This window comes from Poeciliopsis prolifica, unplaced genomic scaffold, assembly GCF_027474105.1.
Source record: "Poeciliopsis prolifica strain line A6 unplaced genomic scaffold, Auburn_PproV2 SCAFFOLD056, whole genome shotgun sequence".
NCBI classification, from domain to species: domain Eukaryota; kingdom Metazoa; phylum Chordata; class Actinopteri; order Cyprinodontiformes; family Poeciliidae; genus Poeciliopsis; species Poeciliopsis prolifica.
Window position 1 is genome coordinate 211,787 of NW_026562431.1, and position 26,076 is coordinate 237,862.

General features: G+C 40.9%; 1 protein-coding gene across 2 annotated transcripts in view; it reads left to right on the plus strand.

The window, feature by feature from the left end:
• Positions 1-26,076, plus strand: part of raph1a (Ras association (RalGDS/AF-6) and pleckstrin homology domains 1a) — a 64,796-nt gene that overhangs the window by 18,905 nt on the left and 19,815 nt on the right. For both annotated transcript variants that reach the window (XM_055059787.1, XM_055059788.1), the window contains exons 2-8: positions 6,043-6,094; positions 19,962-20,096; positions 20,183-20,291; positions 20,408-20,544; positions 20,640-20,873; positions 21,063-21,215; positions 21,355-21,516. In XM_055059787.1, coding sequence (XP_054915762.1) covers positions 19,962-20,096; positions 20,183-20,291; positions 20,408-20,544; positions 20,640-20,873; positions 21,063-21,215; positions 21,355-21,516 — 930 coding nt within the window. In that variant the 5' untranslated portion in view covers positions 6,043-6,094. The remainder of the gene's footprint in view (positions 1-6,042; positions 6,095-19,961; positions 20,097-20,182; positions 20,292-20,407; positions 20,545-20,639; positions 20,874-21,062; positions 21,216-21,354; positions 21,517-26,076) is intronic.

Below are 26,076 nucleotides of genomic sequence, written 5' to 3' on the forward strand. Positions count from 1 at the left end.
CATGCATGACAGGAACTCAAGATATTCCTTATGACTCAACAAAGAGCTTTTACAGCTTGGTTGCATAAAAATAAAATAAATCTCTCTTGCAATAACAGGAGGAGTGAATGAATATTAAGAGCATATTATTTTCCCAGCATTTTGGTATAAATAAAAACAATTTTGATGGAAAAAAAAAGATTTTTTTGATTATTTCTTTCTGTTATGTAATTGTTGCTGGTTACCATGGAAGTCGGCATCCTCAAACGATTGACTTTTGCTCCCACCAACATAATAAAATAAAGGCCAGGACCTCAGTAGGGTGGGATTTAATATTTGAGCTTGATGAGGAATTGGAGGCAAACCAACAAATTAAGGCAGTGATTGGTAAACCTCAACAAAAAAGCAAGTAACAATAAATTAAATTGGGAAAGAACAAACATTCCAGTAAAAATCAGACTCCTTAGTTACAGACATTTTGATGATCATTGCTACACACGTCTGAAGTAGTGAGATTAAAATGATGCTGCCAGCTAATAAAGCATAACCAGTCCACCACAGAGGTTAAATATGTTACTGTCAGGCTGTAGTCATTCCAAAGTTAAGTTGCACACTGCACCCGATATTATTTTAGCCAGTTAATTACTAGCTTTAATAGTCACACCAAGTAGTCTGCTGTTTTTTATTCACCGACCGATATGCTAAACCTTGTAGCTTGTTGATATATTTGTTTTGAAGATCCTTTACCTTAATAAAAATATGAAGTTGTGTCTCTATGGTTGACCATCTGTGTTTTCAGGACTGAACATATTTCTAAACAGCTGACTGTTTGTTTGTTTGTTTTGTTTTTGTTTTTTATAGAGGGAAAGTACAGTTTCAGTGTTTTTCTGACATTAGCTGACTGATGTCATGCAGCAACTGTTGTTCTTGGGGAAGCTCTACGGTTTCCATGTAGAAGTGTACTGTCTCTGATTTGTCCTTTAAAGAACTTAAACATGGTAAATGTTGAACCAGAACCAAGACTGACTCACATTATTCAGGCTAATTCTTCCTGGTGAAAAATAAATCAAACATAGGATATCGACACTATTAGCAACTTATATGGACTGTAATCTACTGAAAATATGAAGATGTGAGAAAAACTGGGCATTAATTATTAACCATTTAAAATATGTCACACAAATTGTATTAAAAATTGACCTTTAATGTAGTGATAAACTAAGAAAGACTCAAACATTCTTGAAATTTTATTCATATTCTTACAGAGAATTCTTACTACATTTCAATCAAAGAATTACACCACCAGATTATGGTCAACCACAGAATTGACCAATTCCTCCACATACTTTTCTGTCAAGTAATCAATTTCAACAGCAGGATGAGGAAGTGTTATCCTGACACATCGTTTTCATTTTTGAAGGGAGATGGAACTGATGGGGACTGATTGCCACATCAGTCCAGCAGTGTCCATCACCATGAACTGGCTTTGTGGGATTTGCGTTGCTATAGAAACTGAATCTGTTGTGTGGCAGTTGAACCAGCATGGTTCCCTGGAGGTCAGGGGTCAAACTTCAGGGCAGTCAGTGTCCTGCAACTATTAAATGTATTCCTGGTCTAATACAACCTAATCAAATGAATCTTAATAAATCTTATGGTTGTTTGGTTATCTGGCATTTGTGAAATATGACGCTGTGTTATAATAACTAAACAAAAGGTTATAATGACTTACAAGCCACAGTGATCTGCTGTAGAACTGAGCTGAACTTGACAATAAGAACACTCAGTGAGAGTTTATCTCCATTTATTTTCAGTGAAAAATAATAAACACACTCCTAAAGATGTATGCTTCAGTAGGGAGATCAGTATGGAGGTTGATGTTAAATGCCATGCTTAAGGAAGGATGCTGAAATTGAAACCACAGCTGAGCCACAGAAACCAGTATTTGGTGTTGCCTGCATCAGGCCCAACTACAACCAGGCCCTGATATCTGAACATGACTTCAGTTCCATCAGTTTCCTGGGACAACTACTACATACTTTGAGGTGTTCGAGAGCACCACTATGTGGTACACATTAGCATATATAGTGAATCCCTCAGTTTTTGCCAGTGTGTGGTCCGGTTGGTCTCTGTAACCCCGTTAACGGATGAAGAAGGCTCCCCTTCCTTACTTATCGAAAATTCAGTTTCACTGCGACAGTGAGAATCACTCCAGGCTGCTGATGTGCTCATGAGAGGTACATTTGCTATGACAATGTTGTTATTGTTAGTTCAGCCTTGAGCTACCAATCACATGAGAGCTGCTAATATTTTTATCTTAGTATATGTAGGGCTGTGCATATGTGTGTGTGTTCTCCCCTGTCATGTGAAGTGATTGTATTTTTATGCATTTGCACAACCTGGTTAGTTTGTGGAGGGACTACACCCTAATCAAAGCTCAATTCACACTTTACCTAAACCTGACCCTCTTCTCACATTTCCCCTCATGAGAACCAGGAATTGTGCCCACAAGGAACAGTGGTCCCCACAACTGTAGACAGAAAAACATGGCGCACACACACACACACACACACACACACCCACACACCCACACACACACACACACACACACACACACACACACACACACACACACACACACACACACGCCCCCCCCCCCCCCCCCACACACACACACACACACACAGAGAAAGGGCTGTGTTTTGCAGAGACGCTCCCTGCAAAATTCTGGAAAACACATAATTACAGCATCTCTCACACAGTTTGCCATTTTCTCTATGAATTCCTAAATGAGAGGCCTACAGTTGATGAAGCTGTGACAGGGAGAGCAATGGTGATTAAGCTGGACATCAGCTGAACAAGTGAATACAGATGTAGAAGGAAATAAGACCAGAGCTGAAGGCGTAAAGCCTGCAGAGCAGCTTCAAAAGAGAGGAGTGGGTCAGAAATGCACACTGTGGGGAATGGAGACGCAAACTACGGCAACACAACGCTGTGGCTTGTCACTTATTTTTAGGTCACACACATCCAGCTCGGTCACCATGAAAGGAACACACGCTGGTGCCACCTACTGACAGTATATTTAGAGTATAGACAGCTGCGTGTCTCTGAACATCTTTGTTACCACATTAGAATATTTTCTTGTTTTATCTCCACCTTGTTGTAGCCTCTCGGCCTCTTACAGCCTTCTGGCTTCTATTTAAGGGTTTTAAATAAACTGGTCAGGGTTAAGGTTAGAGTGGTTGTGTACAGTGAAAAGCCAGGCCTGCAATCAATATGCTTTTGAAGTTTCAACAGTTTCAACTTTTGAAGTACTAACATTAGTAGCTTCCTATTAAAGTTTAGAGTTCAACTTGGCAATAAAATTTGTGGTAAAAACTCTTGGCTTCTTTGTTCCAGTGGGAATCAGGGACTTGGGAACTAGTCAGCGTTAGAGTTGTAGTTTTTTTTATCTTTGTGACAAGTCATTATAAAACATGGCACACCATTATCCTCCTCCTTCATGCTGTTGTCTTCTTTTTCATGGTTTGTGTCATTGGGTTGATAATCATGTGACCTTTGTGAGGAGAAAAAAGTGTTTCCATTGCAGTTTTCCAAAATAAATCAGTTTTGATACGGCCAAACCACCTCATCCTAGCGGCAAAACATTTGATAAAACACTTTTTTTCTTGTCAAAATTGTTATGTTTCTGTTCAATCAATCAATCAATCAAATTTTATTTGTATAGCACATTTCAGCTACAAGGCATTTCAAAGTGCTTTACATCATAAACACAAAACACAAAGGCATGCAACATAGAATAAAATACCAAGTTTTTTTTTTTTCTTCTTTTTTTTCCCTCCCTTTTCCCTTTCTTCCCCCTTCCCTTTGACACGGAATTTAAGCGCCTGTTACCGCCTGTTACCGCCGGACTCCGCCGTCCGTTTAACCACGGGTATTCGCCGGGCCCCGTTGCCCACAACAGGAAAAAAAAAAAAAATTACATACATATCCACAAAATCAAATCCATACATATTACATTTCAAATGCAACTCTAAACAGGTGCGTTTTTACTTGAGATTTGAAGGAAGTCAGGGTTTCCGCTGTTTTACAGTTTTCTGGAAGTTTGTTCCAAATTTTTGGTCCATAGATGCTGAAAGCTGTTTCTCCTCTTTTGGTTCTGGTTCTGGGGATGCAGAGCAGACCAGAACCAGAAGACCTGAGAGGTCTGGAAGGTTGATACAACAACAGCAGATCTTTGATGTATTGTGGTGCTAAACCATTCAGTGATTTGTAAACTAACAGCAGTATTTTAAAATCTATTCTTTGAGCTACAGGGAGCCAGTGGAGGGACTTTAAAACTGGTGTTATGTGCTCTATTTTCCTGGTTCTAGTGAGAACGCGAGCAGCAGCATTCTGGATCAGTTGCAGCTGTTTGATTGATTTGTTGGACAGGCCTGTGAAGATGCTGTTGCAATAATCAATGCGACTAAAGACAAACGCATGGATGAGTTTCTCTAGATCTGGCTGAGACATTAGTCCTCTAATCCTGGAGATATTCTTCAGGTGATAGAAGGCCGATTTTGTTACTGTCTTTATGTGGCTCTGGAGGTTCAAGTCCGAGTCCATCACTACTCCCAGGTTTCGGGCCTGATCGCTAGTTTTTAGTTGTAATAACTGAAGCTGTGCATTGACTCTAGATCGTTCCTCTTTAGGTCCAAAATAATGACTTCAGTTTTATTTTTGTTCAGTTGGAGAAAGTTTTGGCACATCCACACATTTATCTGTTCTAAGCATTTATTCAGTGATTGGATGGGTTCAGAGTCACCTGGTGACATCGTAATGTAGAGCTGTGTGTCATCCGCATAGTTGTGGTAGCTAATATTATTTCTTTTCGAATTTCTTTTCGAAATGTCAAATTGCACAATTATTTGGTCAATGGAAACATTGCTGCTGGCATTTTTTGTGATGTAACCAAATGTAATGACTTCCTCGTCTAAATCCTTGAATTCATGCGTTCTTGTCATGGCCTTTGACTGCCTCTAAAACATTAGCAAAGCCAGTTTTAACAGCACAGTGAATTCAGTGAGAATAAATCCTGTTGTTAAATTTCCTGTCATTTCACAGTTGACTGATCATCATAATAAAGAGGAAATGGGTGATTCTGGGTTTGGTGTTTGGCAGGAGAATGACACTTGGTTGACTGCATTGTGTCAAGTGTACAATTTGGTGCAAAGGGTTTTATGAGGCTGCACAGTTGGCTAGTAGTTGGCAGCACTGTTGTATTGCAGCAAGAAGGTCCTGGGTTTGATTCCCAGTCTGAAGTCTTTCTGCATGGGATTTGCATGGTGGGTTCTCTCCAGGTACTCCGGAGAGAACCCACAGTCCAAAAACATCCTCCACTTCCTCCCACGTCCTCCCACAATCCAAAAACATGACTGTCAAGTTAATTGGTCTCTCTAAATTGTCCTTAGGTGCAAGTGAGTCCATGGTTGTTTGTCCTGTCTGTCTCTGTGTTGCCCTGCGAAAGACTGGCGACCTATCCAGGGTGTATCTCGCCTCTCACCCGGAACGCAGTTGGAAATAGCCACCAGCAACTCCTGAGGGACAAGGGAAATGGATGGATGGATTTTATATTGGGTGGTTTTTCATTTTCTTCTTTCTTTATATTTCAGCATGCCATGATATTTTGGATCATTTTATTCTCTTGATTCTTTGGAAACAGTTTGGAGACATTTCAGCAGAGCTCCACAGATCAAAGGTCTATAAATACATGAGCAAGTTTAGCTTAGACCAAACTGAATGGTCTGCACTGAGTCTCAAGCCCAACCCAGTGGAACACCTTTTGTATAGAGTGGAGGTTCTGAGCCAAAGTTCCTCATCCAACATCAGTGTCTGACCTCACACATGTAATTCAGGGAGCATGGTCATAAACATAAGGATTAAGAATGAACCATGTTTTGTGATGTAAAAAATGGCAATTGTATTTTCTACTAAAATATCCATCTCCATATGGAATATTTCACTTTCTGTCTTAAAGAAACTTGATTGTAGAGTTGAAACCTCTCCTCTGCTCTGTGTCTGCAGGGTGACTGAATCAGTGCTCCTGGAGCTGTACTGAGCCTTTTGCAGACCAAAGGTGAGCAGCATTACTCCACACAGATCAGTGGATTTCACACTGCTGCTACTGTTGCACATTTTATGCAAGCGTCAACAGACTTGGTTGAGGACTTCCTCCTGGGACCTGCACCAGTTTCTGTCTCCACTGCTCTGATCCAATTGTCGGAAGAATCCAGGATAACATTCATCAAAGTTTCACTAACACTACCTGGCCAGTTTACGTTGAGAGGGCTGATGGTGTATGAGATATAGAAAGAACATAGTGTCGTCTGAGGAGCAGCTGATGTGGGAGCAAAACAGAAGAGAAGTGAATAAATCAGGACGTGAGGGGAGCTGTGAGGAGAATGAAGAGCAAAAACACACCTATCAAAATAGAGGCATGGAGACTTATAAACTAGATTTTTTAACACAATCCTTGAGTGAGAGAATAACTACAGTTTGGAGAGTTCTGGTTCTGATTCTTAAGCGATCATGTAACTACTAGGGATGCACTGATCCACTGTTTTCACTTCTGATACCAATATTGATATCTGAGGTTTAGTGTTGTCTAAATTTCCAAAAACATTTTTTTAAAACTGGCATAAATGTACTGAATTACAAATGCATTTGCTAACTCTGCACCAGCACACTTAAATACACCAGTAGCTTCACAAGCTGTTGTTTTTCCATGTTGGTCAAACTGGTAAAACCAACTTTACATTAATAGGATATTGATATCAGATCAGTGCATCTGTAGTAACAGTAGAGATAAATTGTGGAAGTTAGGTTAAGAACACTAAAGATATTTAGAGTGTTGATGGTAAAGAATAGTGAAGTTCCCAAGAAAACAACTTTGGTGCAGTCAGAAGTATGCAGGACATCCACAAGAATAGTGAGATGGTGTTGAGGTGTGAGGAAGGCAGGAGTGGTGATTGGATTATGTTGGGGATCAACTCTTACCCCCTTTTTGAAATGATGGGCAGGTGGATAAATAAGGTCTTGCAGAAGTCTTCATGTTCTATATTTGCTGATGACCTTGATATCTCTGGTGAAAACACGAGGCAGCTGGAAGAGTCAGGATTGAAGGCATGCTCTGAAGAGGAGAGCAACGAGTCAGTAGGGAGAAAGGTGGAACAGTGAAGCTACATGCGCCAGAGGCATTGAAGGTAGTTGATTCCCCCATGAAGGATGACTATCCAGTGTAGAACTGAAAATAGTTCATGCAGAGTGGATGGAGATGAGTGTGGTATGGTTCAGAGACGGAGACAGTACCAAGACAAACAGAACCTGGAGATGGCGATCCAGAGAATTCCTGTAGAGCTTTCCAGCATAGACATGATTAGAAGTGAATACATCAGAGGGAACTGTTTGTAGATAAAGTGTAGAGAGGCAAAATCGGGGTATTTTGACCAGGGACAGTGGAGATGAGTGATGAACTGCGGAGAAGGTTTGAGGATGTGGTAAAGCAGGACATACAGAGGGTTATTGGGATCATGAGACAGACGATTTATTGTGGTGTGACCCTAAGGGAAGCAGCTGAGATAAGAAGAAGAAACTTGTTTCTAATGGCTGCTGAGCCTCTAAATGGTCGTCAGCAGAGGAGAGAATATTCAACAGATGACTTGTGTTGTAACATCAGCAGAGTTGATGGGGATAGCAGATATTAGCACAATGAGGAAAGGAGGTTCTTAGTTCTCTGAAGCAGAACCAAGAGAACTGGGATCACTTCCTTTTTTAGACTGGTTGAAGATTGGTAATATAAAACAAAGGGTTTAATCATCATTTCTGTGCAGAGTATACAGACAGGATGCTCTGTACAGAAATGTGATCAGGTTCTGAGTGTGTGCTTGTAGTATTTACAGTTTGGGATTTCGGAACAATGCACATTGAGACTTCACAAAGCAAACTGTTGCGTCCATGTTTGGTTAGGGTGATGTCATTTCCTTTTGCATGAGTCACCTTAGGGCTGGATGATATGGCTGAAGAACTTATAGTAATATAAGCATTTCATTTCAATCGATATCAATTTATTAACTTTCTGATTTAAGTCTTTGAACCTGATCAACAGGTTGTTGCTAGGTAACCAAGGAGCAGTTGGTTACCTAGTATGCCAGGTTGATTCCACCAACCTGGCATAGCTGGTTGTGAGATTTTGAGCAACTAAAGCAGTGGTGCCCAAAGTAGGTCCTGGAGGCCCGGCATCTAATGATGACTCATTAGAGGCCCAAGAAGAACATTGACATGCTGAAAAGGTTGTTACTGCAACCAGGGAGAAAACTGAAGCATGCAGGACACCGCCCCTCCAGGACCCGCTTTGGGCACCACTTAGCCAAAGCCTTTCTTCTGCCTAAATCTTCCAGAATGCTGTTTAGTTCTTGGTCTGAGTTCAGCGCCTATTCATATACCAAATATTGAATAATCTATTACTTATTGGTATTGATCACATGTCTATCACAATATATATTGTTACTGATTTAATCTCCAGCCATGATCCGTTTCTGTTCAACACATTTTGGTTCAAGTTTGGACTAACGGTGAACCAGTCTTTGAAGCCTAACATCACATCCAGTCTTCCTGTGGATGACTGGGTACCAGTTCCTGAACCAGTTCAGTTTCTTAAGATTGGCAGGTCTCCTATGTTCCACATGCTAATTGCTGCTTTTTATATTAACTGCAGACATGTGGCTCAGGTAGTACGCTTCAGTTATTTTAGCTGAGGAATACCAAAAGTATAACTCTTATGTTGTTGACATTGTGAATGTCATTATTTCAGCTGGAAAGCAGTTTTAAACTGGTCAGCAGATAGCTGCTGGCTGGCTGGTTGGAAAACTATGAAGTGGTTCCAGAAGACGGATTCTAACTGAGGTATATGGAGCCACATTCATGAGGTTTTTCAGATAATCCCTCCTCTTGTGGGGGTCTGCTCTTTAGCGTTCTTCTTGAGTTCTGTGAAGACATAAATGTTTCTGTGATTCCAGGAGCTAGCCACATAATACTGTTCTGAGTGCGAGTGTTGTAAACAGGAGGTTGGTATGGTGTGATTCCTGTATATTCAATCAGCAAGTATTTTGACACACTAGATCAAGTGAAAATAGAGGAAAATGGTTATAATAGCAAATGTGTTGGATGTTCTTCCTCTGTGTGCACTTTAAACACTTCATTGATACGGACGGCTGCAAGCGGAGAGTTTTATTCACCTTCATAGCCACATTTACACTTTTAGTGTTTAGTGGATGGTGGTGCTTAGATATAGTTAATTCAGTGATTGAAAAAAAGATGGATTTTAGCTATTTCCAACGAGCCAGTCACAGGTCAGAGATACTCAGACTTAAAAACCTGAGTGGATTCTGCTCACTGCTCAGTGAGTCTGTTCATTCCTTGAATGTAGAAATTGTCTGGAAACAGTTTACAGAGAGAGATCACTGAAACTAGGACCTTACATCAGGTTTGTCCAAAGTGCGGCCTGGGAGTCATTTCCAACCCTTAGACTGATTTAGGGGCCGCGCTTCCCCCAACCTCAATTTAACATTCAATCATATTTGGCAGAACAACACAGGCAGCTGACACAGGTAGACCTTTATATTCTATTTAATTAATGTATAAGTTTTGCTGACAAATTAAAATTGTAAAATGTTTCATAATTCAAAAATGTATTAATCTTTTAATAAGGGCAGTTTTGGATGTCTTTAATTTAATAGTAAATGGTTCACAAATAAGAAAAATCTCTTACACAAAAACAAACCTGGGGATGCTTAAACCTGCATCTAATTGACTTGCTGAACTTCACTTACTGCAGCACACATCTTCAAACAAAGAGTGATGCAAATCTTGTACCTACTGCTGAGACGGGATGTGTGGGTGTGTGTGTGTGTGTGTGTGTGTGTGTGTGTGTGTGTGTGTCACAGTCTGTTACATATCTGAGGAGGAGAGAGGCATGTAACACCTACTACAATTCAGCCACAACAGGCTGTAACACCCGAAGCCATCACTGAGTGAATAATGAAGCAGTGCGGAAACACACTGTGTTGGTGTGTGCACTGAGAAGAGGTTCAAAGGTCACAAAGTTTTTTCTCGTGATCATTTCAGCCAGAAATGTTTGTGTGTTTGGAATTATTCTTCTCTGTAATGGATTTAGCCTCAAACTGAAAGAGCTGCTTATTCAAAAGCAAACACTCTGAAGGTGCACACAGAGTGGAGGTGTGGGGTTTGGTGAAGGAGTGCCTCTGTTTGTTCTTTATCAGGACTAGTTGTGTCTGGCAGGTTGTACACAGCTGGACTGACGGTTTTCTGACCGGCTTCTCTATCTTAGTTTCACTGACACCAGGAGCTGAGACTGTTCTTTCTATTTGCTAACCTGGTGGTTACATCTGGCAAAGGTTATTTTCTAGAAGTTTTTCAACAAACATTGCTATTGTTTGACACTCTTGAAAAAAAGAAAAACAATAATCCACTAGAGGTGCAGAAAAAGAATTATTCTTTAGAGAATAGCAATTTGTAGTACTGGGAATTCTGAATCTATTTAAAATGCTCCAAAATCAGTTTTAGATTATAGTTTTCTTAACTTGTTGTAGAACTTTATTTAAGCTAACTGAATTATTGCTAAGTTAAGTTAGAAAATTGTTAAAAAAATAAATCAATAAATAAATAAAATATATATATTTATAGGTATATGTTTTTTTAAATTGCCGTGTTTCCATTAAGAAAATCTATTCCTGTAATTTTAATGTGCAAAATTTTATGATTAAATAAAACGCAGCTAGAAAAGCCTCCATGTCCGACCAAAATCTGCATCAGGCCTGCTAAAAGTCTTTGGGTCAGTGAAGCAACACCCACTGACTGCAAAGCAAAATCGATCGTCTGATCAAAATTTCAGTCACAATAAACGCTGATGGGATTCAGGCCAGTTCCCCGGTCTGGTGATCAGGCAGAAAACTGGCTCATTACAAAGTGACGTAGTGATGTAATGCAGAAAAGTTCACATAAAACTAATTTTAGACCAAAATAATTCTGAGAACCATTCCTCATATTTTAATATGTGTATTTTTTTTTAAATCACAGAATGTACAAACATGTATTATTATTAGTAGTAGTATTAGTATTGTTGTTATTAGTGTATTAGGGTGTGCATACTCATGAACCAAGCTGTTGTATTTTTTACAGTTTTCCCCTGGTCAGACATTCATGTTTCAGTTGAATTGTACAGGATAAGCAGAAAATTAATAGAGAAAAAAATAGAAATCAAAATAATGTTTCACATTGTATAACCTGTCAGTTGAACAGTGTTGTGTATACATTTAAATGTTTTACTTCTTTTAATTGCTTGTACAAATCAATTCAGATTAAAACATTTTGTCATTCAATTACTTCCAAATTATATTTGTATTTAATTAATTTTTTTTGTATATTTTTCTTGTCAAACAATTCCAGTTTTGTTAATCACGATTGATTTGTAGGAATAAAACATCCAGGGGGTGAAAACCTTTCACAGGCACTATGTATCAAATTCCTAATGTTAATAATGGATGTTTTACTAATATATTAATGCACTAATATTGCTTACATAGCCACTAGCTGCTGCCCTGGTGGGTGAGAATCCAACCCAGTCTGATGCAGGACCTGAGACATGCATCATCTTTCATCATGTTGCTGGTAACCAACTACCTACATTATTCTAAGTTGTCTGTCATATTTATAGAGACAGCAATAAAGAATGTGAGAGCAGCTTTAATGTTTCCTGCTTCCCTCCATCATGTAGCTCTGCCTGGTCACTCACAGTACTGCTGACCTGCTAGGCCCGATTCTTCAGCCCAACAGAACCAAACTGTTGTCTGGGGGAGGTGTGGAGTGTGGGGGCGGCTGAGGGGTTTGTGGGGCGCCGTCCGCACCTCTCTGTAAATCCATTCAGCTGTATCAACTTCCTGCTGCCTCCTGTTTGTTTCTGTTCAAGTAAAAATAGAACTCATTTGTTCTGTCTGTAAATGTGTATGTGTGTGTGCGTGTGTGTGTTAGTATCACATTACATGGCAGCAGCTGAGTATCTTGGTGATCTGCTGGGTTTTTTGGGCTGAGGGACAAATACACACAAACACACAGCAGTGTGTTGTTTTTGTGCAGGTCGGCTCGCACGCGGGTGTGTGTCTGCGTGTGTGGGTGTGCGTGTGTGTGTGTGTGTTCTGAGATCCTTCCCCTCGCTGTGTGTCAGCTGAGCTCCAGCATAGTGAAACATAAAATCATCCCAGACGTGTTTTCTCCCTTCCTTGTATTGAGAGATGGAGACAGATGTCGATACAGAGAGGGGAAACCAACAGGAAATGATGTAATCCCAGATGGAAGTCTCAGGGGAAGTGATATAATGGTGCCTGGATCACCAGGCAGCTCCTCACTCAGTCTCAGCTTCCTGTGCCCCCGCCCCTCTTCCTGTGTGAGAAGACATGCACATTCTGCAGTGATATGTGAGCCTGGCCAACAGGATGAACACCACTGGATCTGCTGCTGAACTTACTTCTGACATCACAACAGTTGAGTTATTACTCATTGAAGCGCATTTGGATTCACAGTTTGGAGCAGTGTAACACAGCTTCAGTTTGGAGGGTTTTTAACATAAAATCTCAGAGCGTTTAGTTACACTCAGCACATAAGACAAGAGGACATTATGTTGAGTTTGAATAAGACACTTTTGGTAATACCACTCAGATTATATGAATATCAGTAGAGTTACTTTATTGTCCTTGCATAAAGACTCAACAGCCAACTTGAAAATAAAATGTCATTGTTTGCCTTGCTACCGACATACACAAAAACAACAGGAAAACAGTTTGTGTGCCTTTATTACATATAGACATATTCAGGTGTTATATGTCTATATGTGCGTTAAAAGAAATCTAGAATAAATATTCAAATAGTAATATATCACTTAATATATGACTTAGCATTTTCAGACAGAAAATCTCCAATATGGGTTTTCTTTTATTATCCAGTTTTATTTTAGATTAGATGAATAATATTCAGCCTGTCTGAAAGAAAGCCCCACCTTTATACTGAGTGAAATGGTGTAAAAAAAAATTAATTAATTAATTAATTGAAAAAGCACAGCAGACATAAATTTTCAGATATTGAGATATATTGTTTAATTTTTTGTGTCTCGACAGTCTTCACTGCTGCATCGCTACAACAGTAGGGCAGGATTGAAACTGTGCGTCAGAAAATCATCTCCACTGTAATTAAAGCCATGCTCTGTCATCTCCAACGTTCACATTTCTCTGCTGGGGAAAATGAAAAAAAAAAAAAAAAAACACTACAAAACCTGCTTCCTGCAGAGCAGAGGAGAACAGTGTGCATGAAACGGTTTTTGCTACAGATTCACTGTGGGACCTGGCAGGCCACACACTTGCATGCATACACACCACAGAGCACAGCAATGTCTGGGTGTCACAGTATGAATCTTTTTGCTAATTATAAACCTGTCGCAACACCACAACACAGCACAGGCACCATGTGTGGAGTGTTTACAGAGTCTGGTTCAGCAGGGGAAATCATTGAACACCATGTTGACTGGTTACTAGACTGTTTTTGTAGTGTCAGCAACAACATGGAGGGTCATCAAGTGAGGAAGTTGCCAGGGTTCTAGTAGCATAAGAAAACACTTATACCTGCCTACTTTAATTGTTCAAACACCAAATATACCTTACTGAGATTCAATGCACACAATGGAAGCCGTCTTAGCATTACAGCAGAAGCTCACATCTTCAGTCTGAACTGACTGTAGATGTTTTAGCCAAAGGTACGGACTATGAAGCAGAATAAAAACTGCACAAACGTCCAGATGCTGACCAGGGTTTTTATGGCTACATTATGGTGGGAGATAATGATGTTTTCAGATGATGGATTGAAGATTCTGTTCAAAGCTGTGATATAATTTTGGAACATAATAAAATACATTGTGGTTATAATGTGGTATAATGGGAAAAGTTTCAAGTTCTGACTTTAGAAGGCTATAGTACATTACATTTGCCCGTGTTGCTAACAGCAGCTCGCCTGCTCACTGATCACAATACTTTTCTTGGAACTGGAGCATGCTCATACTGGGTATGACAACATTTCTGGCCTTTTTATGTGATTATCTGATAACTTCCATCTAAGTCTAAAATCAGAACTAAGAGGAAGTCAAACTATTCAAATCATATTGTCACTTTTTGATTCTGCGTGTCTGCAGATAAAACAGAGCACCAATTCCAGCTTCAGCGTAACTGAGACAGGATTGAAAGGCACGGACTAAAAGCCTGTCATGGTTTCAGAAAACGGTCACCCTGCAGGGTGTGTGTGAGAATCAAAGGGAACCATCTCAACTTGCTACCTACATCACTCCACACTCCTTTCTTTCTTGGTTTTGATTTATAGCTTTGCTTTACAAAAAAGCTAACATTCGAGCTTAAAAATACTCATCCGTAGTGTGCGTGTGTGTCCTGATATAGAGCCGTGGGAATGGGCCACATTCAATGCCACTCGAGGGGACTTTAAAGCCTTCTCTGTTGTTGCTATGCTGTGGCCACAGACCAGTTGAGGCTGTGTGGGTTACTGGGAGCTGCCCAGTACTCATGAGGAAGTTGCTCAAAGGCACACGAGCAGCAGATGTTGGAGTCCAGAGGGAGGTGACATGGTTCCAGCTTTCCTTTCAGAGCTGTGTGTGAACTTCTAACAGTGTGTATGTTCTGTTCTTTCTCATCCACGTCTGTTCCTCATGTCCCCGTCTGTCTTCTGCTTGTCTGTCTTCTTCCCTGCACGTCTTCATTTCTCCTCCTCCGAGAGGAGCACAGACTGCAATATGTTCCACTCTCCCTCCTTTGCTCCTCTCTTCCCCTCGCCTGCCCCTCTCTGAATGACAGCTGCTCCTCACACACCATGCAGCAGCACATTCCCCTGGAGAACTGAAGAGGAGTAAAAAGATCCACAACTCAGCAGAAAATTAGAGACACTTCCACCGTGGTGGATGCGAAAAAGCTGGGACAGAATAAAATTTTTTAGACGAGCTAGCATTAGTGACAGGATGAGTGTGTGGAGGTGGATTCCGTTCCCTCTTCTTCATTTGTCGTGCTTTTGGACTCAGCAGAATGTGGTTTCTCTACATGTCCATGTTTCTGGAAATGTGTGATCTTGAAGGATCATGTTGCTTTATGACCTCTGTTGATCATGTGATCAGATCTCCTCCTCATCGACTGATTAGTTTCCACTGAGCGGGTTGCAGCAGGTTGCTGTGGTTCAGAACACTATTTTATGGTCTGGTGTAATCAGGAGAAGGGTTCCATCTCCAGTTGGACTCTCACTGTGCAGACGGGGTTCACCCAGGGGTGTCCAGAGTTATTCCACCAGGGTTGGTGTCCTGCATATTTAAGTTCTTTTCATCTGCAGAGACCTTCTAATCTTCATTCTAATCGGAATCAGCAGATCAGCCTTTCTATAGATCAGTTATCGGCCAGAAAATTACAGTTGGTGCAGCTCTAGCGACTGAAGGTGTTAGTGTTACGGCTGCAGAAAATCAAACTTCTACTGTGATGAAAATGCTGGAGAGATGAAGGAACAGATGAGGAGTGAGAAACACAGAAAGGAGGAAGAGAAAACAGTGAAGAAGGGTAATTATGTTGGAGAAACGATGCAGAGGTGGGAGGAGGAATGCAGGAGAGGAGGATGATTGCATGGTTTCAGTCTGACAGACACGAGGAGTGTGGCTGCAGGAGCAAAGTAATTACTGTTTACTTTGGACGGACACACACTCACCCACACACACACACACACACACACACACACACACACACACACACACACACACACACACACACACACACACACACACACACACACACACACACGCATGCACGCATTGCACTTAGAGTCGATCACTCTAACCTGTTGTCTCAGCTCTGCTGCGTTGTGAGCAGCGTCTGACAGGCTGATCCTGAAAAGAAGCTGCAGACGGCCAAGCTGCTCTATTTCCTTCATGTTGAAAAGAGATCATGGATCCACCGAAATCAGGTCCAACAATCACAGGATTAAAAATTCTGAAACAGAAAAACAGACTCAACATTTACAAACCAGACCTCAGAAAATGAATAGTTCTGTCTTCTTAAAACATGTTTCCAAAAGTTACCAAATCAACAAAGAACCCGACTTAATACAAAGGACATTTTCAAAGTGTTGCACAAAAATGGCTTCCAAGGTTGATGTTTGTGGTGAAGGCTGCCCAGCACGGCGGACCGTTCCTGGAAAGAAAAACTTCATTAGTTGGTCTGCGTCCAAACTGCAACAGCTGGAAACAGCTGAATGTTGCAAAGCTCCTGCACTCTCTCTCAGCCATCCACAAACCACACATAACACACATGCACACATTGAGCCTATCCTCCAGCATAAAAACAGACCTCATGAACCACAGGGATCTAATTGTAGCGCTGCTCCTAACTTTTTGTGTGTATGTTGTGTTTTTCCGTATGTTTGCATAAGGGTGTGTTCCATTCTGCTCTCTAATCTTGTTTGAGTGCATGCATGCGTGTGCGTGCGTGCATGCGTGTATGTATAAATCCCCATGGAAGCCAGGGGGGGAATGTTCTGAGCAGCTACCCAGGAACAACACACTTTGTCCTGGGTGAGAATCAAGGGTCACCTGCAGGAAGGAATCGAGTAGGAGCCAGAAAAGGCCAATAGGCCATGATGAGCTATGTTAGATTATCAGTTCACTGTGGGAAGATTTTTTTTACATTTACAAATGTATGAAGCACATCACCCACCAGCAACACCTCTTCTGGGATAAGATGCCTAATGTATGTGGCAACTTGTGTTCCATCACTGCATAGAAACCCAGTAGATGAAACACATTTTTAGCTAAGTTCTTCACACAGCAGGTAAATGCAACCCAAATCAGATATTTTTTAAAATTATTATTATTATTATGGCCAAGTTTATGATGGCAGTCTGAACAGCTCAGTTCAGATTTTTTCACACCCAAACAAAATCCGTTTTGTGCCACCTCCGTATATTTCACTGAATCAGATATCTGAGTGTTTTCAAAGTGTCTGTGATCTGAACCGTCATGTTGAATTTCATCTGACTTTTATTTCATTGATGTGAGACTTGCATCATAACTGCACCAGAGCAAAATCCAGCAAATCAGGATGTAAACAATGGCTGCAAATTCTAATTCTAAACTTCTGAAAGAGATCAGTGTCACTGAAGCGTTCCACATCCCAGTCCCACCACTCTTAGCTCTGACTTCATCCATGCACACTTCTCTACAGAAGAACAGGGGTGATGGTGGAGAGGGTGGTTGGAGTTCTGCAGTTTGCTGGTTCGATCCCTGCTCCACCTGTCTTTGTGTCCTTGGAGCCACATGCATGTACAAAGCTATTTACCAAATTGCAGTCAGGACTCCATTAAGTTGCAATTTTTTTCTTTTATGCTCTTTCATATTGTTGTGATCTTGTCACAACACTATCAGCGTTCTTCCTACTGCTGGCTAGTAATGGGCAGCTAACCCAGTGAATTAATCTAATGTTGACTAGTTTCTGAATGAAAAGGTTGAACAGCCTAAAATATTTAATTTTTATTCATATTTAGCTGCTGGTTAATATAATTTGTCACTCTTTTACTCTTTTGTCCATCAATCCAAAGGTTGGAATAAAATTCAAACTTTTTTTTAGAATACATTGTCTTTAGCAGAAACCAGCTGCAATAACAATGTCTGGAGTCCAGGAAAAACCGACTCAGCTTTTAAACTGCAGCAACAACATTTAGCTGTATCAATTAAAGTGATTTTTAATTTTTTTTTTCAAATTTTCTTTACCATTAGGTAATGCATCAAAATGAGATATTATTTTGGGCAGCACTTGTTTTTCTGCATAAATAAAAGCATTTAGATTGTCAGTTGTTATACGTTAGTTTTTTTCTGTTTTAATACAGAAACGCTGTGGATGTGTCTCCTCTGAATGTTCATAATCATGATTTTCCATGTTTGTAACCAGAAAAGCACGTAAAGCTTTTCATGCTAGCAAAAGACACACTAGTTTCTATTCAGTGTCAAATCAGAGCGCCCTTTGCTGGAACCAATGGAAACTGTTGTCAACAGTGACATGAGCCTTTCCATACAGCTGGGTTTAAATTGTTTTATAGTTGAAGGTATGAATTAAAAATGCTTTTCATATTTCCTAAGCATGTCTTTTATCTCTTTTAAAAGAGCAAATATTTTAAAAACTGACACATGTTGAGGCAGCTTTTTATCTCGTTACATTACTTTACAGTTTTTATTTAGTTTTAGATTGAACTTATCTGCTGTTAGTTGTAAAGAATTTGCCATGTGTCTTTGCCTCTGATCTGAACAGACTTCTTATGCAGCCTGGAATTTGATTTCAGTTTATCCAGCTCTAGATAAGCATGGAAAAGTATTTGCATTCCCTATCAACTAAAAGTTATCCTTTATTCCTTCCTTCTTTCTTATTTCTGTCTTCAGTTGCTTGTGTCCCATGTTTTTTACCTGGCTCATTCCTTCATTTTGTTTCCTTCCTTCTCTCCTTTAGTACTTCCATAATTTTTTCCTTCCTTCCTTCTTCATTCATAGGGTACGTTAGTATTTTTCAAATCAAGCTCGAGGATTATGAAATATGGAAAATTGAGTTTAGAAAAGTATAAAATATTTACATTAAAAATGAAGTAGGACTCAGTTTATTTTCGCGCGTGTGTGTGCGAATGGCCGTGTAGGCAGAAGTCTGAGGGAAGGAAAGAAGATGGTTATTGCTATCATCAGTCAAAGGAACAGTGTCTCTCCCCCATGGGTGTTTGTTGAGTGTTTCACATGGTGGATATATAAACACACTGTCCACATTAATCTGAATTGTTCCTTTAAATCTGTTCTGGCTTCTATGATTCTTTGTTATGAATCATGTTTTGAAGATTATTTTTAGACTCAAGAACTCCGCCTGGCCCAAGTAGTTGAGAAGTTTCAAAGATCTAGCTCCTGTTCAGATTGTGAGATAAAGTTGGGAGTCATTGAAATAAAGAACTACAACAACAGTTGACCTTCAGTCTGAAGTCTTTACACCTCACTGTCTGGATAGAACCGGTAATGCTGATGTAGTTTCACTGGTCCAACACACTTTGTTATGCTTTAGTGGGATAAAATTGGACTGATTTAAAATCCTGGACAACTGGATATCAAGACCAGTTGAAAAAACTACAGATGTAGAGTAACTGTTGACTCACACTAAGAACTGAAGCAGCCACCTGTAACAGGTTGTGTTTTCAGTTGGTGGGACAACAGAAGGCCTGCTGGTTATTCATTCCTGCTCGGTGACCTTGAAATTGCTTTTGTAATCTAGAAGAGTAGGCTTCCATCGCATGAGTTTATGGCTTTACAATAACCTTGAAATCATTTCACATTGTTTCACAAACCCCAATCCTAATCATCCAAATGAATGATTAAAGTTAAGTTGGAATTAGAGAGGTAGATTTATTTTCTTTCAAAGCCTAAATCAAAGAAATTTAATGATTCAAAACTTTAGCAGTTATCACATTTTTTGATTGTATTTTTACAATGCAGTGTTCCTTATCATCAGAAATGTTTTCCTGCCTGTAACATAACATTGGTGATCAAATTTTGGTTGATATTCAGCCTCAGAGAGAGAAATTTCTCAGAATAATGTTTTGCCACTATCAGTGCTTTCAGAATTGTCAAGAGTTGACTGAATGTAAACTTAGCCGCTCCGCCCAACTGGAAGTTTTTAAACGCTGCTTCAGTACGCCTCAGTCATAACCAACAAAACAAATTCAAAGTGCCTGTTTGACTTATTTGCAGTACACGTTACTGGCCACTAGATGGAGATGAAAGACAGTTTCTAATAGTCTTTGTTTACTGTTCTCCTCTTCCTCAGATGGATCAGCTTTCAGACGAGGAGGTGGAGGTGAGGGGGGAGGAGGATGAGGAAGAGGAGGACAGCGATAAGGAGGACCAGGACCTGGATAAAATGTTTGGAGCCTGGCTGGGAGAACTGGACAAACTCACACAAGTATGGAGTTGGATCACTATGGTGACGGTGTATGGATACATGTGTCATACTCTCCTCTGTGTGCGTGTGTGTGTGTGTGTGTTCAGAGCTTGGATGACGGTCGTCCAGAATGCCCCCCGCAGCAGAAAGCCCCTCTCAGGCAGGAGACCAACATGGCAAACTTCTCCTATAGATTCTCCATCTACAACATTAACGGTGAATTGGTGCTCCATTACTGAATTGAAGGGGGTCACCCTTCAATTAACCCCCTTGACCACTGCTGCCCCATTCCCCCTGAAACCTCCCACCCACATTATGCTGTTTGTGTGCAGAGGCCCTGAATCAGGGAGAGAACGTTGACCTGAACGCCCTCATGGCTGACCTGTCCTCCATTGAGCAGGAGCTCAGCACCATCAACACCAAGTCCAGCAGTGGCAGCATGACCCGGCAGGGACTTACAGACACCAAGGTGGCCATGGCAGTGACTTATTGATTTATAGACTCATTGATCCATCGATCATTCTGCCAGCTTGCTTCTACTGTACGATCTGGTGTTGTGTGCAGGTACGACAGAAGCCTCCTGCTGGGCGCAGCAGCAGACAGCAGTCAGTAGGGGGCAGCGGTGGCGGCATTGGGAACAGCGTGTCGGGTGGGGGGGGCAGCAGCGGGGCGAGCAGCAGCAGCAGCAGCACCAGGGCGTCTCCAGCCGGCACCATTAGATCGCCGAGCGGGCACCAGGGCCGACCGCCGCTGGCCTCCAACTTCAGCCTGGATGACATCACGGCTCAGCTAGAGAAGGTTTGGACCTATTGCTATAGTAACTCTGACCTGTCAGCTTTTCTGTTCCACAGCACAACTGAAGCATGTTTGTTACAAATGATTCCTAAAGCTGCCAGCTGTCCACAAAACACAAAGTTTATATTTATAAACTGAATCTTGTTTTATATTTGTCCAGACATCATATTTTCCTCTCTGTCTCTCTGTCAGGCGTCTCTCAGCATGGATGAAGCTGCACGGCAGACCTCCTCCCACTCTCTTAGCTCCGCCTCTTCCTACACGTCAGCCTCAGTGCGACGGCCAGGGTCTTCTCAGCGCCAGCACCGACGGACCGGGTCAGTGGGAACGGTCAGCGAGCACGAGGTACGTAACCCATCCGGTCGGCTCAGCTGTGGGTCAATCAGCTGATCAACAACAGGAAAACAGTCTCATGAAAAACTGGCAGCAGATCTAACAGCAGTGCTCCTCCTGCCCCTCCACTCCCTGGTTCCGTCCTCCTCAGGTGCGCTCGTTCGTCCACTCGTCTCGCTCCTCCATCACCTCGGCATCCGGCATTTCAGTCAACTCTGCGTCCTCCATGGATTCGCTGGACAGTGTCCTCCGCTCCGAATCCGATGGCCTGCAGCCTTCAGAGGGATCGGGTCAGGCGCATCCCAGCACAGAGGTATGGACCAACACAAACTCCTGGTGTGTGGTCCAAATCTGGGCCTGAGATCTCCTGATCCTGATGTAGCTGCTCCGCTTCAGTCCGGGTTCTTTCCATGCACCATCACACTTTAACCAGCAGGACTCGTCGACACCTGTCTGCAAACTGGGATTACGTCAAGCTGATTAGCTAATCATTCATAAAAATGATTAGCTAGCCATATTAGCCTGTATGACTCACAGGATAGAGGCACGGACAGCTGCTGCTCAAACAGTGACAGCATCGCTGTCACATTCACTAACCCTTATCTCTGATAACATGTCAAGCTCGCTAAGGGGCGCGCTATGAACAGAAATCAATATGACAATGAAAACATTTATTGTCTCATAAATAGGAAGAAAAGCTTTGCAGTTCTGATTCTGGGTCAAACTGATTACCTGACAGATTAAAACTTTGAATGCAAAAATAAAAATAAAAGATGGAGGATGGATTTGGTCCTGAAGGTCTGGATTCATTTTCCTGATTCTCAGTTCCTCCATGAGGAGTTGGCAGCGCCACAGTGGAAGGATTACACAGCTGTGAACAGCTGGAGCGCTCGGCCACACACACGCACACACACACACGTGCGCACGCATACACACACACGAAGGATGACACTTTATGTCAGATTTATCGAGTTGGTAACACTTTATTTGAAGTAACGCTATTAATGGATTTTTAATGCAACTTTTCATAAAAATTGTCATTATTTGCAAAATGACTCTTCATGACAACAGTCATAAACATTCATGAAAAACTCCTTCATGTTCATAACAATTGCTATGTCATGTTTATGACAGTGTCAGGTCAATTTTATGTACATCCAATCAAATAAAGTGTTACCATTTAGTTTAATATTCACTCTTGATTTTCTCTCAGCTCTGTACTACTGGGAATCTATTCAATCATATAAGCTTTAGTAGAAGAAGAGCTGCTGAAGTGAAACTAAATTAAAAGCAAAACCAGCACCAGGTAAATAAGTAACACACTTCCACACAAAAAGACCTGAGGTGTGAGATTAGGGTTAAACACCTATAAAACACATATTAATAAAGACAGGAAAGACAAAAGACTTAGATTCTTTCTTGCTCGCGAGGAGAACAGACAGAGATGTGCTTTCAGTTACAATCTCCTACTGCTCTGAAGCATATTTGTCTGCTCATCTCCTTTTATTGTTTTCAGGATCCCAAATCACAAGGACGCTGTAACTCTAAAGGGAGGGGAAACCAATTTATCACATAGCTACAGCGCCAGTTATCATTTACTAACTAAGACAGTGTTATCTGCATTAGATAATCTCGTCCCAGACACAAAGTCTAACAGAATATGTAGTGAATCTTCACAGTGGCAGTTTTATATCAATCCGGCAACTCTTCACCAAGAGATAACCCTTCAGGAAAACACTGTCTCTGCTTTCCATCAGTGAGGCCTTCTAAGAAAGGAATCAGAGCAAATCAACAATATAGAAACATTCTTAATCCTATAATGAGATTAAACAATAAAAGCATAAAAGAAGATAATACTATAAGATTATGAGAATAACCAATATTTGATTAATAATATCACAATTTCTCCAACAGCTTCCAATCAAACCAAGTCACAGCCTAAATTTAATAAAGATCAGGACTTGACAATTGACATTCAGTTTTTCTTCTTTCAGTCAAATCCGCACCTTTCAGGGGTTTTTTTGTTTGTGGAAAAATGTTGGAATTGTGACTGTTTCTCATTAGCAGCAAATCTAAGCAAAACATTCTGAACTAAAGTGATCCAGTCAGTTGGAAGGGGGAAATGGTAGACTAGTCCGCTAGAATAACTGGAACAAAATAAAGTTTTTCTTCATCTTCTTAGCTTTTGGTTTCCCTGTTACATGTGAGGCTGGACAACTTATTTATATTCAACAAAAAATTAAACATTTCCTTACATGAAAAAGAAAGACTGTCTAATTCTAACCAGCTTAAAAGCAAAAATTTAGTCAACACAAAGCTAAATCAGCTTAGATGAGCGTTTTCCTTTCATTAAGCAGTCTTCATTAATTCAAAGGGAACCATTCAGTTGCTGTTTGGTTTAGGAGGCTGTCTGCTGCTGAGCATCATCTGGGTTCAGCAAGCCGGAAAGCAGCTTAGAGTCTCTGGTCACGGAGTTCAATCGGACCGAGGCTTCAGTTGCACAACCGGAGCTGGAGAACGGGGGCAGACGGCTCAGCTGGAACAGCGAGTCTAAGAGATGAGAAAATGTACACAGGAAGGAAACACGGGAATAAATAGAGGGAGTGAAGGGGATGTGGACGGAGCAAAGAAAGAGGATCATGTACGGGAATGTTGTCCTGCCAGAGCAACGTTCCCAGCTCATTAGGAACTGCTCTGTCCTCTGCGCTCTTGCTCTGATTTCCATTTAAGGCCATCAGAAAATAACTGCAGTTTGGGATGCGCTGGATCCCTGAGAGGCTTCTGGGAATATCCCCAGAGAAATCCGTCTCCAGTCGGGAGATGAGGCCTCTAATCAGGCGAGGTTCTCTTCCATCACTTCCTGCTTCTTAGGAAGCAGGAAGTTTATTGGGATTCTATATGATTTTCTGGACTTATGCAATGTTTTGCATAAGAGTGAAGGATTCATAGTATTATTTATTACATTTTTTTGAAAAGAATATCTGAGAAGTGTAGTATTTATTTGCTTTCAGGCCCCTTTCCTCCGATTGGACATGCAGGAAGCATAAACACAGATCTTAGGGAGGGAGGACATGCTAATCCCACATAGCTGAGATTTGAACCATCAGCTAACATTCACCCGTTAGTCAAACTTTTGAAAGAACTGCTCACTTCATTTGTTCTCTTTTCAAAATAAAAGTCAACTAAGAAAAATATTTTAACAGCATTGACTGTTGTTCACAACAGACGCTGTGATTATACAGTTTATTTTCTTTTTTCAAAAGACAGATCCCATTTTATTAATATTTAGAAATTAGAAATAATTGATAAAAAGGCAGTGTTTTTTTCCCTAAAAAATAGCTTATAGTTCAGAGTTGAGTAAATTGAGGCAGTCATATTTTTCCTGGAGGGAAAATCTGACTGGATTCTGGATTCACATCAGTGTGAGAATCTGTGTTTGACCTGAATATTATTTTTAATCTGTGTGTATCAAAAGAAATCTAATACATTCTGTTAAATGGTTTCTAGTGATTTAAGCCAAAGCAGAAGCTTAAAAAAAGATAAGAGCGAGAACTAAACATAAACATCAGATGGTTAAAAGATAAATGTAGTCAGGTTATAAAGTATGAGTGGACATTAACTGAGAACATTTTTGAAAAGCTGTTTCACCACTAATTCTCTCTTGCTATTCTCTCCATCATAGCATAAATAAATAACTATTTGTTGCGTGTCCTACCATGAGAAAACCAGAAAGACGTCTCCCTCAGAGTATTTCAGGTTATTTACAAATTCTGAAAGTGTGGATTTGAAGCTTTCTGTTGATATCAACAACATGGAAAGAAAAAAAAAATCAAGATATGACCATCTGAATGTTGGCATTCAGTGAAAAAACCGTCCCCACATTTTTCAGAAGAATTGCCTTGTTTACCATGTTAAAACCTCCAAAACTGCTATTTAAAGCTGCAGTATGCAATTTTTATAAAACAATATATCTTTTACACTGTTGTTAAAACTCTCACTATGCCCTGACAGTATGGTATAAGACAGCTTGTCTGTGAAAAAGTATAGATCCTCGAGATCCTGACTGCTAGATTGCCCAGGTGGAGGGTCTTACTGCTGTCAGTCCATCTCATGTTCGCTGGTCGATATGTTGTTGGCAGAGAAACAACTTACTGTTACATGAAAAAAAATTATCCTCCATTATCATTGGCCAGGCAAACTAGCCTTAGGGTTGGTGACAGACTCTGTTGTGGTGAATCAGCTGCAGTGTAGCAGAGAGCAATGGGGAGAAGGTGAGACTGCTTGACAGCACTACGACCCTCCTCTTGGCTCTGATTGGCTGTTTCTGACTGAATGGTATATTTCAGCAGGTGGTACTGGGAGGACTGGGAGAAGGGAGAGGAGCTATTTTTTTTCATAGATTGCTTGTCTTATACTGTCATTGCATAATAATTTTTTAAAAATCTGATAAAAAATTTAAAGCAATGGGAAACTTATTTAAGGTCCAACTGACAGATAAGTTATATGTGGTTCTGGTTCTTTAGCGCCCTCCCTTACTAATGCTGTTCTGGGTAACTGCCCCACTCCCCGCTAAGGGTGTCAGATAGCTGATGTTCCATTAGCTCATAATTTTCCTGACTAATAAGTGACGTGTTCCATACAAGCGTCCCTCAGAGAAAGGAAGTGTGAAGCGCCGACTGGGTTTTGCCCGTGGGTTTTCTGATTCTGTCTGACCTAACGATTCTGTTCCATCCTGCAGGCGAACCAGCCCTGTATTCTCTTCCTCACTGGTTTCAGTTCTCTAAGCACTCCATTGGTTCCACTGACCTCTGTTTCACCACCAGCTTTCTGCTCCAAATCGCCTCACTCAGCCAATCAGGTGGCCCCGTTCATT